The 16,808-nt window shown below is 37.8% G+C and overlaps 1 protein-coding gene and 2 long non-coding RNA genes across 22 annotated transcripts in view; 1 reads left to right on the forward strand and 2 right to left on the reverse strand.

Moving 5' to 3' along the window:
- LOC112648741 (uncharacterized) overlaps positions 1 to 2,089 on the reverse strand; it is a 32,607-nt gene extending 30,518 nt beyond the window's left edge. For all 4 annotated transcript variants that reach the window (XR_004817577.2, XR_004817578.2, XR_004817579.2 and 1 more), the window contains exon 1: positions 1,943 to 2,089. This is a non-coding gene — a long non-coding RNA (uncharacterized LOC112648741). The remainder of the gene's footprint in view (positions 1 to 1,942) is intronic.
- Positions 1 to 16,808, forward strand: part of SDCCAG8 (SHH signaling and ciliogenesis regulator SDCCAG8) — a 242,196-nt gene that overhangs the window by 76,110 nt on the left and 149,278 nt on the right. For 15 of the 16 annotated variants that reach the window (XR_007411968.1, XR_007411969.1, XR_007411972.1 and 12 more), the window contains 2 exons: positions 8,506 to 8,640; positions 13,131 to 13,247. Coding sequence is in view for 11 of the 16 variants with exons in the window: in XM_049112394.1 (XP_048968351.1) it covers positions 8,506 to 8,640; positions 13,131 to 13,247 (252 nt within the window). In the remaining 5 variants the exon portion in view is untranslated. The remainder of the gene's footprint in view (positions 1 to 8,505; positions 8,641 to 13,130; positions 13,248 to 16,808) is intronic. The other variant, XM_049112391.1, reaches the window with a different exon arrangement.
- Positions 13,245 to 16,808, reverse strand: part of LOC112648743 (uncharacterized) — a 44,611-nt gene continuing 41,047 nt past the window's right edge. Inside the window, exons 5-7 of one of the 2 annotated variants that reach the window (XR_003129275.3) lie at positions 16,545 to 16,674; positions 15,827 to 15,960; positions 13,245 to 15,637 (exon numbers count right to left, since the gene is read on the reverse strand). This is a non-coding gene — a long non-coding RNA (uncharacterized LOC112648743). Of the gene's footprint in view, positions 15,638 to 15,826; positions 15,961 to 16,544; positions 16,705 to 16,808 lie in introns of both variants that reach the window. The other variant, XR_003129274.3, reaches the window with a different exon arrangement.

The following is a 16,808-nucleotide window of genomic DNA, read 5'->3' on the forward strand; positions in this document are numbered from 1 at the left end:
CCTGGCAGATGACACCACGGTGCATCATGGCCTTTACATCCATGGTGCTCTTGCTGCTTTCCAGCAGTTTGCCACACATTCCTCTCACCTGTTCATTCCACATTCAACAGATAGTAACTGGAGGGCCTGGGACTATGGGTGTCCCAGGACCAGTGCAGTCCTGCTTACAGAGGAAGAGAGAGGAAGACATTAAACACATACTTCCATAAGTGAGTTTGTAATTACCACCACAGTAAAGGCAAGAAAGTACAGTATAGAGTACCATAAGAATATGTAACAGGCACACCTGACCCAGTCTGGACAGTTGTGTAAGACTTTCCTAAGAAAGAAATTTTGAAAGACTCAACAGGGTTGAGTAGGAATAGTCAGGTGAAGAGTTGAAGGAAAGTTTCAGACCCAGGGAAATGACACCACCCAGACTTTGAAGCTAAAAAGCATCATAATTTTTAGAAATTTAAAGACCCAGGTGACGGGAACATAGGAAGTAGGGACAATAGTGGGAGATGAGTTTGGAGTAGTATGCAGGGACCAAAGCATAAATGGCCTTAAAGTCCATGTGAAAGATTAAAAAAATTTTAAAGCTAATGGAAAACCTTTGAACGGCTTTAAATTGGGCAGCATCATGATGCCATTTATATTTGAGAAGTACCATCTGTCCATAGATTGGAAGGAGGATGGGAACAAATGCCTGGAGATCAGGTGGGAGGTAATTATCGTAGTCCAGGTGGCCATGATGGTATCTTGGGCCCTTTTTCAAGGACTATTTTAAATTACTTTTATTCTCCTCAATTATCTACTCTACCATCGTTCCCCTCATTCTCAGTGGAAAGCCTTACCTAACAAAGAAAACTGAAAACTTCAACTACTTATTTTCCCCTTCACCTGAGCCTTCCAATAAGATCTCACTGGCATACCAACCCTGTCAGAACAGGAGAGGCCTTATGCTAATTCATTCCCCTTGCTCTGAGTTCCATTCTCTTCCTCCACCTCAGGGAGGTCATTTCTTTTTCTTTTTCTTTTTCTTTTTCTTTTTCTTTTTCTTTCTTTTTCTTTTTTTTTTAAGATTTTATTTACTTATTGAGAGAGGGCAGGGACAGAAGGAGAGGGAGAGCAAAAGCACACTCTGAGGTGAGCGTGGAGCCTGACAGGGGATTCAGTCCCACGACCCTGAGATCATGCCCTGAGCCAAAACCAAAAGTTGGAAACTCAACTGATTGAGCCACCCAGCCCCTCATAGCTGTCATTCCTCTTCCTCTCCCCCGCTGAATCCTGTCTTTCCCTCACAGCAGCCTCTTTGTTATGATCTCAGGGTCGGGTTGAACAGAGGAGAATCTGTTCAAGAGTCTCTCATCCATTAAAATAAACACTCTTTTAATCCAGTGGTTCTCAATCTTGGCTCCACAGAAGCTCCAAAAATCTCATTGCCCAGTCTGCATCCCAAACCAACATGTGTACATAACTGTGGGTCGGATTTTAAGTGTCAGCAGTTTTTAAAGCTGTTCAGGTGATTCCAGTGTAAGGTTGGAAGCCACCTCAGTAAATTCCATGTCCTTCCTAACTCTTCCCCTTAATGGGCAAATTTCTTGAAAGGTTTGTCTGTATGTGTTGTCTTCATTCTCTTACCTCATTATGTTCACCAAAGCCCTCCTTTTACTATTTTTAGGGAATATTTTTTAGTTCTTATTCTCTTTAAAAGATTTTTTCTTGATTTGATTTTTCTTGATTTGGGAGAATGATGGTGTGTGCCTTTCAGTTTGCTCTGAGTTTAAAGTGCCTTTGAGACAAGAAAGGAAACATATCCAGAAAGCAACTTGATGGAAAGTTCTAGAGTTTAACAGAGAGCTTTATATTTTGGGATCTTTGGCATTACAGTGTCTCCCAGTTTCACGTATATGGAATTGATTCCTAAATCCTCAGCTCTCTGGTGAGCTCCCATCCTCACCTGGAAGTGAGCCAGCTTCACTTCCCATCCTCCTTCTCCCAGAGGAGCCACTATTCATCCAGTTGCCAACCCCCGAATCTTGTTGGCATTCTTGTGTCCTTTCTCTCCTTCACCCTGCTCATTATTAGGTCACCAAATTCTAGAGATTCAGGCACCTAGGAATTTTCATTACCCTCTCTCTCTACCCTACTGCTATTCATACCTCACCCCTGGATTATTTCTATAGCCCCAAGACCTCTCCTTGCTTCCAGTCTCGCCTTCTCATCTGAGCCACAGCCAGGATGATCTTTCTAAAATGAACATGTCAATACGCCAGTCTCTTGCTTTAAAATCCTTTCATGTCTCCCTGCAACCCCTTGAATAAAATTTAGGATTCTTCAGCATTGCCTGAAAATTCTACGTTTCTCTTCCTCTCTTCAGCTCTCCTATCTCATCTCCCTTCACTTTTCTTTCTTGTACTGCCACCATCACCATACTGACCTACCACACTAACTCCACTGCAAACATACCAATCTGCCATACTGTTTTTTCATTTCAGGATTTTGTATGTGCTTTGTCCCTTACCTAGAGAAATCCTCTGCCCTGTGCCCTTTATAACTGATCCTTCAGGGTTTTTGATAAAACCTGCTCCCAGAGATGAATTGAGAGCCCCTCCTATGGGCTCCTATAACTCAATTAATTGCAAATTCTTACTGCATCATTTTTCTCTCCCAATTTACTGTGAGTCCTTTGAATATGTGGTTGGTTAACATTGTCATCATTTGGCACATCCCACTCATATAAAATGTGCTCCACATATATTTGTTGAATGAAAAAATGACAAATATATATAGAAAAAGACCCTGTGCCATTGGAAAGGTCTGGCTAAGATTTTGTGAATTCAGAGGATCAGGATGGCCTATGTCTGCAAGAGATCATGGATGATTTTGTGAGGAAGGTAGTGTTTTAACTGAGTGTCAAAGTGCAGGTAGGACTCAGAAATGTAAAGTATGGGGCGAGGAATGCTGGCTACAACAAGAGTATGGCATGGAGTAGAGGTAACTTTGTGAATTGAGTGTTGTGTGTGTGACAGAGAATAGGACCAATAGCAAAGACCAGCTATTATTCATGTGTGGGAGACTCTTCTGGGTTGGAAGAGTGGAAACTTTTTGCCTTGCTGAATAGTTCTACCATATACAAACATGGAGCTGAGAATTGCTGATAAGGGAGGACAAAAAAAGACTGGAAGTGCCGCTATATTCCAGGTGCTCTCGTGTAACAGCACCACTTTCTTACACTGATAATTATTTCACGAATAAAAGCAGCAACAGAAGTAAAATGTATGTCTGAGTCTGATTCATTTTGAGTTTTGCCCGGAATAAGCCTTGGCTGGCATTTAATCTCAAGGTCCTACCCTAAATAAAGTGTCTGAATAAAGAGCTGAAAGTGGTCCTAGGGGCAGCCCAGGTGGCTCAGCGGTTTAGCGCCACCTTCAGCCCAGGGCCTGATTCTGGAGTCCCGGGATCAAGTCCCACGTCAGGCTCCCTGCGTGGAGCCTGCTTCTCCCTCTGCCTGTGTCTCTGCCTCTCTCTCTCTCTCTCTCTCTATCTCTATCTCCTTCTCTGTGTGTGTGTGTGTGTTTCTCATGAGTAAATAAGATCTTAAAAAAAAAAAAAAAGACATTCATTGAAAGTGGTCCTAGCACTCAGGCAAGTGCTGTCACCAGGATATGGCAGTAAGAGTCGAAGGGTTTAGAGTTGAATCCAGTTCGACCTTCCTGTGACCTTGAACAATTCTTTTAACCTTTCAAATTTCAGAGGAGTAAGTAATAGAGTTAATCTACTCAAGGAATTGGTAAGATTAAGTACAAATGTTTCGAAAGGACCTAATATACCTGGCTTAGAGTGGACATTTAATAACTTTTAGCTCAAGGCTACTATCATTCTTACTCTGGAGAAAGAGAAACAGGGTAATGGGATAGATTTCTTAGACCTTTCTATTAGCAAAGCAGACATTTTTTACTATAAAGCCCGGCTTTACTTTTTATTCATTAGCTTTTGAATGAATTTAGGCAGATTCCTTAATTTTCTGAATCTCATTTTTTCAACTGAAAATTAATTCAATATAATTCATCCTTCAAGGTGATGAAAAAGAGAGAATGTACATCATACTGCCTGGCTTAGGAAGTTATTCTAAGAGGGAGACTGAACAATTCATCCTAACATTGTGAGAGCTCTGTAGTTAGGGTAAAGCAAGCATCCCCTGCCCCCACTTTCTGAGCAGTCAGGAATGCTTGTGAAGACTTTTACTTTTTTTCTCTTTTTATTATTTTTCTTTTTTTTCTTCTGACTCGTTCTCATTAATTTCTGTGTGTGTGTGGGAAGCTCAAAGAGAGCAGATGTCTTCTACCTAGACAGATTTTGAATCATCCCCCCATGAACAGTACTTGCTGTGAGTTTGTTGTTGTCTTCAATGATGGTCCTTGGCTGCGCTGAGCCCCTGGGTTTGTTAGTTCAGTCATTTATCATATTAGTGAGCGCCCCCTTTGGTCTATACATTTTTTCATAGAATCCTTCATTCTTGCACCTGTTATATAGGGAGGACCACATTATACCATGTTCAGGACACTAGGGACTGCTGTAGTCTAGAGAGTTCCATCAAGCTCTCCCAGCCTGGGTGTCCTTGTCTCTTGCTTGCCCCTGTCAAAGTTTAAAGGACTTACCTGATGTCAACGCCCTGGACATCCAGCAGTGTTGCAGCTGTCTGCGGTACTTCTGTCTCCGCAACAGATGTGGATGGAGAAGCTCCTGCAGTGTAATGTTGACTTCCAGATGGTGGGCGTGGGGAAAAAGAAGGTGTGACAACAGGAGCGGAGGCCTCAGGAAGTGGGTGACAGGAGGGAGCAGACAGGTAGTGGGCAGAGGAAAGAAGTGATGGGTGGCAGAGGGAGGGAATCAGATGGAAGGAGTGTGATTTGTTACATGCTTATAATAGAAACTGACTTGGAATTTACAATTAGCAAGTAAATGTCTGCATATTTACTTCAAAAACCACCAATGTTAATATATTTACCATAAGATACATCTTCACATAAGTATGATTTTTTAGTAGCTGGTAATTAAAGTTTGCTGCTGTTGTATGGTTCCAGAAAAGCTATAATTATATTCATAATATGGATACTCATAAACTTGAATTTTAAATTAAGGATATAAAGTAATCTCTTTATTTGTTATATTTAACGTCTTTTGACTTTCAATTTAGGGTTCAGATTGCAGTGTGTATTAGCATAGTTTGTAACTTCGTATTAATAATTTTATGTGCAAATTATATTTTTAACCAGACTTTTAATGATAAGAAGGACATGTAAACAGCCATAAGTCAAACATACAATTCTCCACAATCTCCAGGAAAGTTAATGAGTACATCTACCATTTAATTAGAAAAATCACTACCAGGGCTCATTATTTTCACGTGTCAACTTTAGCTTGTTACATAATTCAAAGGCAATCTTGATTTTTATCACAAACTTTGTGTTATTGAATTCAGTTGTAAAACTGAATTCCCACCCTTGTCAGTGTACAACAGTAGATTTTAAATATTTCAATTTTGTTACGAGCTCTTTTTTAACAGATTAAAAACTGGTAGGTGTCTCTATGTGTTTCCGTCTCAAGGAAAGTAGCATTTCTTCTTTGCTTTAAAACTGCTAATACAGGGATCCCTGGGTGGCGCAGCGGTTTAGCGCCTGCCTTTGGCTCGGGGCGTGATCCTGGAGACCCAGGATCGAATCCCACGTCGGGCTCCCGGTGCATGGAGCCTGCTTCTTCCTCTGCCTATGTCTCTGCCTCTCTCTCTCTCTGTGTGTGACTATCATAAATAAATAAAAATTAAAAAAAAAAGATTAAAAAAAAAAACTGCTAATACAAATAAGAAATTAAGAGTCCAGGAAATTTTGACTTCCTGGAGCAGAGTAAAATGTAATTGCAAATGAAAAAATTATAAAGGTTAAATCTAAGATCTAGAAAGCATTTCTCACCCTTGGATAAAAGCTAAGGACCTGACATCCATAGAGTGCATGGCTCCTTAGGAAAGTTGTTTATTCCAATGATCTACTCATTCATCAAACGATCAGTCTCTCTTGAGGAACATGCCCTTGAGGAACTTGTAGTCTAAGGAGGAAATAGACAACTAAACAGTTGTCTAAACAGATAAGTACAGGCTGGAAGTATGCGGACTTTGCAGGTTGCAGTGTGATGGAAATATATAGAGGTGGTTGTGGCAGCGCATGCCAGAGTGAGAGTCAAGATATTAAACCACCAGCCTACATGGGCAGCAATCCATGAGAATGGATGCCAGCTGCAAACAGCAGACATGGCTGTCCCAGTACACAATTCAGGTTGTCCCTGAATAGCAACCCTCTGTGTGTGAAGGGGCTCCTATTTTGTGCTGGGAGCAAGAGGTCAAAGAAACCTTCCGAAGGAGAGGGGGTAATGGCTTAGAGGAGGAATAGCAGTAGCTAGATAACAGGAGGGCTAGTGGAGTTTTATAGCAAGGAAAGTGCACAGAGCCTTCTTTATTGGTGCTGGAGTGATGGTAGTAGGATCCACTGAACCTCTGTTCTCTCTAAAGATATCTGCCTCTCCAGGTCTCCCAACCAGTCTTTATGTCCTTAAGGGTTTAAGACTTCTCTGATTGGGATGCCTGGATGGCTCAGTGGTTGAGCATCTGCCTTTAGCTCAGGGCGTGATCCCAGAGTCCCGGAATCAAGTCCATATCAGGCTCCTTGGATGGAGCCTGCTTCTGTCTCTGCCTCTCTCTGTATCTCTCATGAATAAATAAATAAAATCTTAAAAAAAAAAGACATCTCTGATTTTTTACAAAGATTTATTCATTTTCTTTCTCTTTTTTTAAAAGAGTTTTAATGTATTTATTCATAAGAAACAGAGAGAGAGAGAGAGAGAGAGGCAGAGGCATAGGCAGAGGGAGAAGCAGGCTCCACACAGGGAGCCCGATGTGGAACTCGATCCCAGGACTCCAGGATCATGCTCTGGGCCAAAGGCAGGTGCTAAACCGCTGAGCCACCCAGGGATCCCTGATTTATTCCTTTTCTAAAAGATTTATTTGAGAGAGAGAGTGGGGGGGGGGGGAGGGGCAGATGGAGAGGGAGAAGAGAAAATCTTAAGCAGGCTCCCTGCTGAGCATGAAGCTCAACTAGGGGAGGGGGTGTCGATCTCATGACCCTGAGATCAGGACCTGAACTAAAATCAAGAGTCTAACACTTAACTGACTGAGCTATCCAGTCTCCCCAAAAGATTTATTTGTTCATTTGAGAGAGAGAGCAAGCAGGGGGAGGGATAGAGGGAGGGAGAGAGAGAACCCTCAAGCAGACTCCCTGTTGAGCAGGGAGCCCAATGTGGGGCTCCATCCCAGGACCTTGAGATCATGACCTGAGCCAAAACCAATAGTCCAATGCCCAATTGACTGAGCCACCCAGGTTCCCCAAGACTTCTTTGATTTCTTGACCTCACCTCTGAAATTTATTCATATTAATCCCCTCTACAATTTATAGGATTATAACCTTAAAGTTTCAACCCAGATTTTGATTTTATCATCTTGTTACATGTTCTCAAAATGAGGGTAGAGACCAGAGAATGAATGAAAAGGAAATACAGGGATCCCTGGGTGGCCCAGCGGTTTGGCACCTGCCTTTGGCCCAGGGTGTGATCCTGGAGACCCGAGATCGAATCCCACGTCGGGCTCCCGGTGCATGGAGCCTGCTTCTCCCTCTGCCTCTCTCTCTCTCTCTCTGTGACTATCATAAATAAATAAAAATTAAAAAAAAAAAGGAAATACATATTTAAGTCATAGGGGAATGGGTGAGTTGAGGAAGTGGAAAAATTGACATACCCAATCCACAGAGAAATGACTTAAGTGAAGTGGCCATGCAGAGACTCCCATTAATTTAAGATTTTTTTTTAAATTTATTTATTTATTTATTTATTTATTTATGATAGGCACACACAGAGAGAGAGAGAGAGAGAGAGAGAGGCAGAGACACAGGCAGAGGGAGAAGCAGGCTCCATGCACCGGGAGCCCGACGTGGGATTCGATCCCGGGTCTTCAGGATCGCGCCCTGGGCCAAAGGCAGGCGCCAAACCACTGCGCCACCCAGGGATCCCAGATTTTTTTTTTTTTTTACATAGTATATTAGTCTCAGGTATATAAAATAATGATTCAGCAGTTCTATACATTGCTCAGTGCTCATCCAGATAAGTATACCCTTAATCCCCTTCATCTGTGTCACCCATCCTCTACCCACCTCCCCTCTGGGAACCACCTGTTCTCTGTATTTAAAAGTCTGTGTCTTTCTCTTTTTTTCTTTGTTTTATTTCTTAAATTCCAGAAATGAGTGAAATCATATGGTATTTGTCTTTCTCTGACTTATTCCACTTAGCATTATACTCTCTAGGTCCATCCATGTTGTTGCACAGGCAAAATCTCACTCTTTTATGGCTGAGAAATCAATGTTCTTAATATTTATTTTGTCAAATGACATTATTGTTTAGGACTTTTATTTCCTCTTATAGATGTTGTCCCTGTCTCAAAATATTGCACAACTGGAGGCCCAGGTTGAAAAGATTACAAGAGAGAAGATTTCAGCTATTAATCAACTAGAGGGAATTCAAAACCATCTTGCTTCCAAGGAAATGGAGGCCACAAAGGTACAAAGTGAGATTTTAGTTTCTAATTTTTTCCTAATGTATGAGGCCCAGAAAGCAGTTTGAAATAGAAAAATTTTGTTATTTAAGATAGTAAAAGTCCACATGAAGTTCATTAAGCAAGCGTTTACCTATTACGGGCAAGCCCTCTGATGGGTGTTGCAAATACAAAAGATTAATTAGAACAAATAATATCCTTGAACCCAAGGATAAGTTGCTGAGACGGACTTGTCAAAAATCAAGTTTCATTACTTTAATACTTAATATTTGATAAAACTTACATTTCTGTATTAAACAGGAGAAATGTTTGCCAGAACTAGCATTGGTTTGGCCTCCACAATTGTAGAAAAAGAGATTTATTCACCACACGAAGAGTGTGTTTAACATAAAAAATTCTCCATGTCCCATTCCTCTCAGACCTGGGCTCTAAAATCAAGGTTCCAATACTGAGTGTCTTATTTTATTGGTCCCTAAATTTATACTTTAAAATATCACAGTGTCTGTGCTATTGGCATCACAAACTTGTGAACCAAAAACTAAAATGTTTAGTAGTCTTGGCTGATTACTGTAAGGTACACATTTAGGAAATGCTAGAAGTCCATGTAGATTTCAGTGATCAGTTGCTTTAAAACTAAGAAACTAAATACAGGCATGCATAATGTAATAAATTAAACCAATTGATTTTTTATTATCAATATACACAGGTCAAAATGACACAGGTAATTTTGTTTGAAATGTGTGCCCTTTTCATACAGCATTTTACTTATCAATGTATTTTCCTAAATGTTGACACATATGTAATGCCTTTGTTACTTTATAATTTAGTAAGTAAAATTATCTTTAATATATAGAAGAAACAAAGCATTTTTCTTTTCTTGACTTGAATTTCTATAATTCTCCATTTACTTTCTAAAATTCAAACTAGCTAATGTAAAAGTTTAAAAATACCTTATTTGCCAATATCATCAATATGTTTATGTGGAGGTAGGGGTAGAAGTATGGGAATGTGTGTAAAGGGCTAGCAGTGGCTAATCCAGATATATGGGGGAAAGCTGGTGGTGAGAGCATTCAGTCCATGTAGGGAGAGAACTTTCTGTTGGAATGTGTACAGTAAAGATGGCTCCTCTGGCAATTTACATGTTTAATGCAATCCCTATCAAAATACCATGGACTTTCTTCAGAGAGTTGAAACAAATTATTTTAAGATTTGTGTGGAATCAGAAAAGACCCCAAATAGCCAGGGGAATTTTAAAAAGGAAAACCATAGCTGTGGGCATCACAATGCCAGCTTTCAGGTTGTACTACAAAGCTGTGGTCATGAAGACAGTGTGGTACTGGCACAAAAACAGACACATAGATCAATGGAATAGAATAGAGAACCCAGAAGTGGACCCACAACTTTATGGCCAACTAATATTCGACAAAGCAGGAAAGACTATCCACTGGAAAAAAGACAGTCTCTTCGATAAATGGTGCTGGGAAAATTGGACATCCACATGCAGAAGAATGAAACTAGACCATTCTCTTGCACCATACACAAAGATAAACTCAAAATGGATGAAAGATCTAAATGTGAGACAAGATTCCATCAAAATCCTAGAGGAGAACACAGACAACACCCTTTTTGAACTCGGCCACAGTAACTTCTTGCAAGATACATCCACGAAGGCAAAAGAAACAAAAGCAAAAATGAACTATTGGGACTTCATCAAGATAAGAGCTTTTGCACAGCAAAGGATACAGTCAACAAAACTAAAAGACAACCTACAGAATGGGAAAAGATATTTGCAAATGATGTATCAGATAAAGGGCTAGTTTCCAAGATCTATAAAGCACTTATTAAACTCAACAGCAAAGAAACAATCCAATCATGAAATGGGCAAAAGACATGAAGAGAAATCTCACAGAGGAAGACATAGACATGGCCAACAAGCACATGAGGAAATGCTCCGCATCGCTTGCCATCAGGGAACTACAAATCAAAACCACAATGAGATACCACCTCACACCAGTGAGAATGGGGAAAATTAACAAGGCAGGAAACCACAAATGTTGGAGAGGATGTGGAGAAAGGGGAACCCTCTTGCACTGTTGGTGGGAATGTGAACTGGTGCAGCCACTCTGGAAAACTGTGTGGAGGTTCCTTAAAGAGTTAAAAATAGATCTGCCCTACGACCCAGCAATTGCACTGCTGGGGATTTACCTCAAAGATACAGATGCAATGAAACGCCGGGACACCTGCACCCCAACGTTTATAGCAGCCATGTCCACAATAGCCAAAGTGTGGAAGGAGCCTCGGTGTCCATCGAAAGATGAATGGGTAAAGAAGATGTGGTTTATGTATACAATGGAATATTACTCAGCCATTAGAAACGACAAATACCCACGATTTGCTTCGATGTGGATGGAACTGGAGGGTATTATGCTGAGTGAAATAAGTCAGTTGGAGAAGGACAAACATTATATGCTCATTATATTCATTTGGGGAATATAAAAAATAGTGAAAGGCAATAAAGGGGAAAGGAGAAAAAATAAGTGGGAAATATCAGAAAGGGAGACAGAACATGAAAGACTCCTAACTCTGGGAAAGGAACTAGGGGTGGTGGAAGGGGAAGTGGGTGGGGGGTGGGGGTGACTGGGTGATGGGCACTGAGGTGGGCACTTGACGGGATGAGCACTGGGTGTTATTCTATATGTTGGCAAGTTGAACACCAATAAAAAATAAATTCATATAAAAAAAATATGGTTCCTTTGTCTTTATAACTGTCCAGAAAGACTCAAGCATCAGAAGCATGCCTGAAGTGGCTCCAACCATGAGATATCATTTTACTTCGATTTAATTTGTCAGTTTATTTTAGGTAAACCTAAGGGTTATGGATAAACTTAGCAGATGCTAAAGTGAAAGTAGGAAGGCAAGGGAACCTTTAAAATAAAATTAAGGGATAAGTTGATATTAAATAAAACTTAATGCCTAGACATATAATAATATACAATAATTATGTATTAGTATTAGGTTTGAAGCACCAGGGCTGTGTAATTATTATTTTTTGATGTTATTGATTTGGGTTTTTTCATTTCATTCATGTATTTAAATCAAATAGACTGTGATAAGAATAAGGTAGCAAGCAAATTAGGGCCCCTCTAATTTTTTTCTGTCATCTAAATTTTAAACTTTATCTAGCTTTAAAATTAATAACTTTCTGTAAATTACTAGTTTTTTTTTTCTTTACAATGAGAGGGATCAGCTCTGACACATTCAGGGCATTTCAATTTCAAATCAAATTTTTTGTAATTTTATTCTTTTTCCAGCATTTTGAGGGCCAATGGGGAGAAACTATCTCCTCTGTTTTGTCACTATAACCTTTAGATACAGATTTGTTTATTTTTCAAAGGTTTTTTTTATTTGAACATGGGACATAGAGGTTTTATAAGATTCTAATATCTCAATAATGATAAAACTAATTTCTGAATTTCCAATCATCAGTTTTGGAGAAATACCAAAATTGAAAAGTTTCAAGCAACTATAACCATTGGATGATACATGATTTTTTATAACTTATATTTGTAAGTCAGAGCCTGAATTGGAAGACTTGTGTATTAACCTTTCTGTAGGTTCTCAATTGTCTCAAAGACTCATAATTTGTTTTTTATTTTTTTTAGATTTATCTGCTAATTGCATTTTCCACATATATTTACCTGTCTGTAGAGACCCTGGATTGAAAAAAAAATCATATTAAGGATGATATATAACACTTTTAAGATGCTCTGTGTATTCATTATTTAATGATATATTAAAATAATTTCACCTAAATGTGTATTTCCTTTTATGTTGAATGCTACAGTTATAAATGCAGAGTGCATGGTTCCAGTCCATGACTTTTACTGGACAGGGTTTATTAACTTACATATATCACACTGTGCATAAGATTGACATTATCTACAAAGATCATAATAAATACTGTGTTCTACTATGCACCTAAATACCATATAGCCTCTTAGCAGAGAGAAAAATTCCTTTATTTTTGAAGGAAATAAAGCACCCAAAAGTTTAAATAAAGCCTAACTCATCAAATCTTTAAAGGAGAAGTTTATTATATAGAATGTATATTTAACCATAACAATTTGAATGAATATTCACATAGCTTAATATTTTAATTAATGATTTTATCTACGTAAGATGGAGATGATAGTGCATTTTGGATGATAATATGCAATTGAAGCTGTTATATTACACAAAAAGTCTTGGGAACATTCATTAAGTTTCTTAGTTATACATTTATTTATAATAATTTGAAATTGTTAAACCTGGTAATACCTGATACTACCTTCACATCTTAACAGAATAAATTGAATATTCTAACAGAAAATCCTCTTCTTAGGAAAGTTCTATTGTATTTTATTTATATGACCTCTAGGGGGCACCAAAAGATCTAATTGCAGGCATTGCCTGGTAGAATCCCGCAGCTATTGATCTAGTTTTTACAATCTAACAGGTGTGCGGGGAAATGCGCTATCAGTTGAATAAAACCAAAATGGAGAAAGATGAGGCAGAGAAGGAGCACAGAGAGTACAGAACAAAAACTAAAAGGGATCTTGAAATTAAAGATGAGGTAAGAGATGACAAGTATAACTGCAATAATTAAAGACATAATTAAAGACGTAAGTTATTTATTTCTATTATATTGCTTCTAACTAATGGAACAATCCAGTGTATACTATTAAAAGAATTTCATTTATAGTTGCCTAAAATTATCACCTTTCACATGAGATGGTGAGAATACAACTGCCTGCATATAAAATCCCAATCTGACAGGTCATAAATATACATTTGGATATGTGTATCTATTACTTACAAAAGTAAAAAAAAAAATGTTCTAATGCACGGTTTGAACCTAAAATATACGTACATAAAGTTCTTGAAAGATGCCAACTTGAATCCAATTTTAAGTGAAAAAGTTTAAAATTTGTAAGATGAGATGAGTTGATATGTAAATATGTCAATCAAATTGATTGTTGGCAGAGTGAAACCAGTTTTAACTAAGATAACCATGAATACTTTTGCTCAAGAAGCCTTAAATACAGGGAAATTAAAAATGTTAGGAAAAAATGCTGCTTACTTCATTTCAGTTGAACAGATGTTTTATGTTATATCTGTGTTAAGATCGTGTAGATACTCCAATTTTAATTGACGACATGGATAAAGTTTTGAGAGGCAGTTCTAATGGACTTACTTTGGATTTTCTATTTTTGTGTTACAGTACAGAACATCAAAGGCTTTCATTCTCTATATTCAACGAAAGCAGATTGTTAAATCTATTCAATTAAAATGAATTCTCAGTGTCAATATTTTTTAAAAATCACAATTTAAAAGTAGGTAAATGTAAAAGTAAATTTTTCAAATATATTTCTAGTTCATAGCTGTTTATCATACTTTCCAGCATCTTTTTTCCCTTTCAACCCGCTCAACTCTTCATTCAGGCGATGAGAAGACAATTGGGAAAAGTATTAAAAATTAAAGTGATAATGAAATTTAGTACTTGAAATAGTTTTTCAAGTCATAACTGAAATTCCTAGCACTAAATAAATATCTGAACAACCAAAATCAGATTCTGCTTTAGTACCACTATATTCAGAGTGTTAGGAGTTTTAATTTTCAGAATTTTCATTATTAACACATACAGATATTTAAACTCTTTTATTGCATCCAGTTGGGGGCGTGCCTGATAGTGGAATTGTAAATTCTCTCTATCGGCGACTAAAGGTTTAGCACTACCAAACCAAATAGAACTTTCCTTTCCTTTCCTGATATATTATGACTTTAAAAAAAAAAAAAGTATCATCTTGGTATGCTACCTAGCATTGTTATATACTTTTGTATTATTCTATAGTATCTGCCCAATATACCGACTTGGACTAACTGGAAAAAAAATAGGAAGAGTGAGTTATTTAAAATTAGAAGATAATGTTCTAGGAAGAAAAACACTGTTGGAATAGTAAGATTATCATATCACTTGTAAATAATGTGTAGAAGTATTTGCAATATTTGTCTTTCAGAGATATAGCTCATTGCAATTAACCAGTAATGATCTGAAGTTACAGGATTTTAAAAGGAGCTGTTTTCATTTGTAAACATTTCCTGCTAAATAGTGAAACATTAGCAGTTTTCATAATGATTTCTAGTGTTGTTTTAGATAAAGATGTGCCTTCTTAGGTCAGAGGTTAGAAATAAACCCTCAGAATGATTACAAGATGTTTGTGATGTGATGTGCTTGTTATCATTTTCTCTTGGACAGAATGTGAGGAAATCTTATAGGTACTCTTTGTAACTATTTTGTATTGAACAGACAGTTTCAGAAAAGAAAGTGGTAGTGTCTCATTCCACGGATGATCTGGAGGAGCAAAGCAGCAATTGTTCTTTGGTCTTTCAGCCATGACCTGACCTTCTGTCTGTAAGACCAAAGAGCTACTTTGCTTGGCCACCATCTGCACTCAAGAGAGAAATTTACATTCAACTTTTAAAAGCTGGGTATGTTGAACATTTATCAGAAATACTTACAATAATATAAAGTGTATTTAACTTTTAAAGTGTTACACATCATACAATTCAGCATCACAAGAAGGCCATCTCTCAGTTTACAAACAAAGCGTTCCTTGTGATCTAGTCATTTTATTCATATTTTTGTTAATCTGGCCTCTTGATATATTTTTAAAGTAGGTGGGAAACTGTGAGATTGGAATGTGGTAAGAACAAGGGCTTTTTTTGATGTAGACAAAATAGGGCAAATGGTTGACCACCAAAATCATTTTCTTTGTGACCCGAGCCTTGACTCTGGCATAATTAGAAGGAAGGGTTAGGGGAATAACAATAGCAATCTCTTCCTCCCACTTTCTCTTTTTCTTCTTTATATTGTGTCAGGAACTCATGGGCGAATTATCCTTCCCATCAACTCCTTTGTATCTCTTCAGTGTAGAGCACTCCTGTCAGCCTGAGAGGATACTTCTTGCACCAGAAAAAAAAAAAAAAAAAAAGACATTTGGTATGGAGGAAAATGAAAAATCCGTGCCCCAGTTTTTATTTGAAAATTTTTCTAGGCAACAGGTACACACGTACATGCACACACAGAATCCATTATGGGAATTGAAAAACATATGAAAAGGAGGTTATAATGAATTCCCATATTTCCATCACCTCAGTTCATCATTTTGCCAATCCTATTCCATCTATCTCATGTTTTTTTCCTCTCCTTCTCATTTTGTCATTGTCTGTTTCTTCATCTTCTCTTCCACATTCTCTTCTGTCTCCTTCCTCTGTTGCTCCTTTTGCTGAAAAGTATTTGAGGAAGATCTCAGACATGATATTATTTCACCAATGAATCCCTCGATGTGTGTCTATGAGGGATTTTTTTCATAATCACTATGTCGTCATCTCACTTGACAACACTAACAATAATTCTTTAATATTTTATAATGCCCAGCCCATACTCAGACTTCTCTGACCATCTCCACAATCTCTGCTTTATAAAGCTGGTTTATTTTATTCAAACCAGACATTCAGGTGTGTTTTTATATGTCAGAATGTTATGGTTTTTATCTTCTTTAATAGGAAATAAAGGGATATCTTAGAAAAATTTCAACTTTCTTTATCTACCGTTGTCATATTAAATTTCCTACATATGTTTTGATTGTGCTCTATATTTATAATGTGCCACATCATCATTCTAAAGAAATATGAATTTATCCTATAGCAAACTATATAAGGGAAGTTGGCCACCATGCAGCAACCCCAATCATCATATCCTTTTAGCTTCTGAAACCCAAAATTCATAATTAATTTCAGAGTCTTACATTTAAGATTGGAGAATGCTGCAGGAAGCCTTGTTATTCTGGCATTGCAAAGGTTCACTTACAAAGGTTATGGCCAATGCAGAAGTAGAATTTTCCTTGCCACCTTCTATTCTGGTAGATGAATCTCAGAAGGTAGTTCTTTAGAGCTCAGAGGGTTGATCAGGGCATGGTGGAAAAGAAGAATGCAGGACTCTTTGTTCAAAATGCAGGAAAAAAGTGATGCTAGAGGTAGCATTATATTATATTTTATATTTATAATATAAAACATTGTCCTTTTATAGTCTTAATCTCTCTCTCTCTCTCACCTAGTTATGGTGTTTTTTATT

Source organism: Canis lupus, chromosome 7 (assembly GCF_003254725.2).
Source record: "Canis lupus dingo isolate Sandy chromosome 7, ASM325472v2, whole genome shotgun sequence".
Classification (NCBI taxonomy): Eukaryota; Metazoa; Chordata; class Mammalia; order Carnivora; family Canidae; genus Canis; species Canis lupus.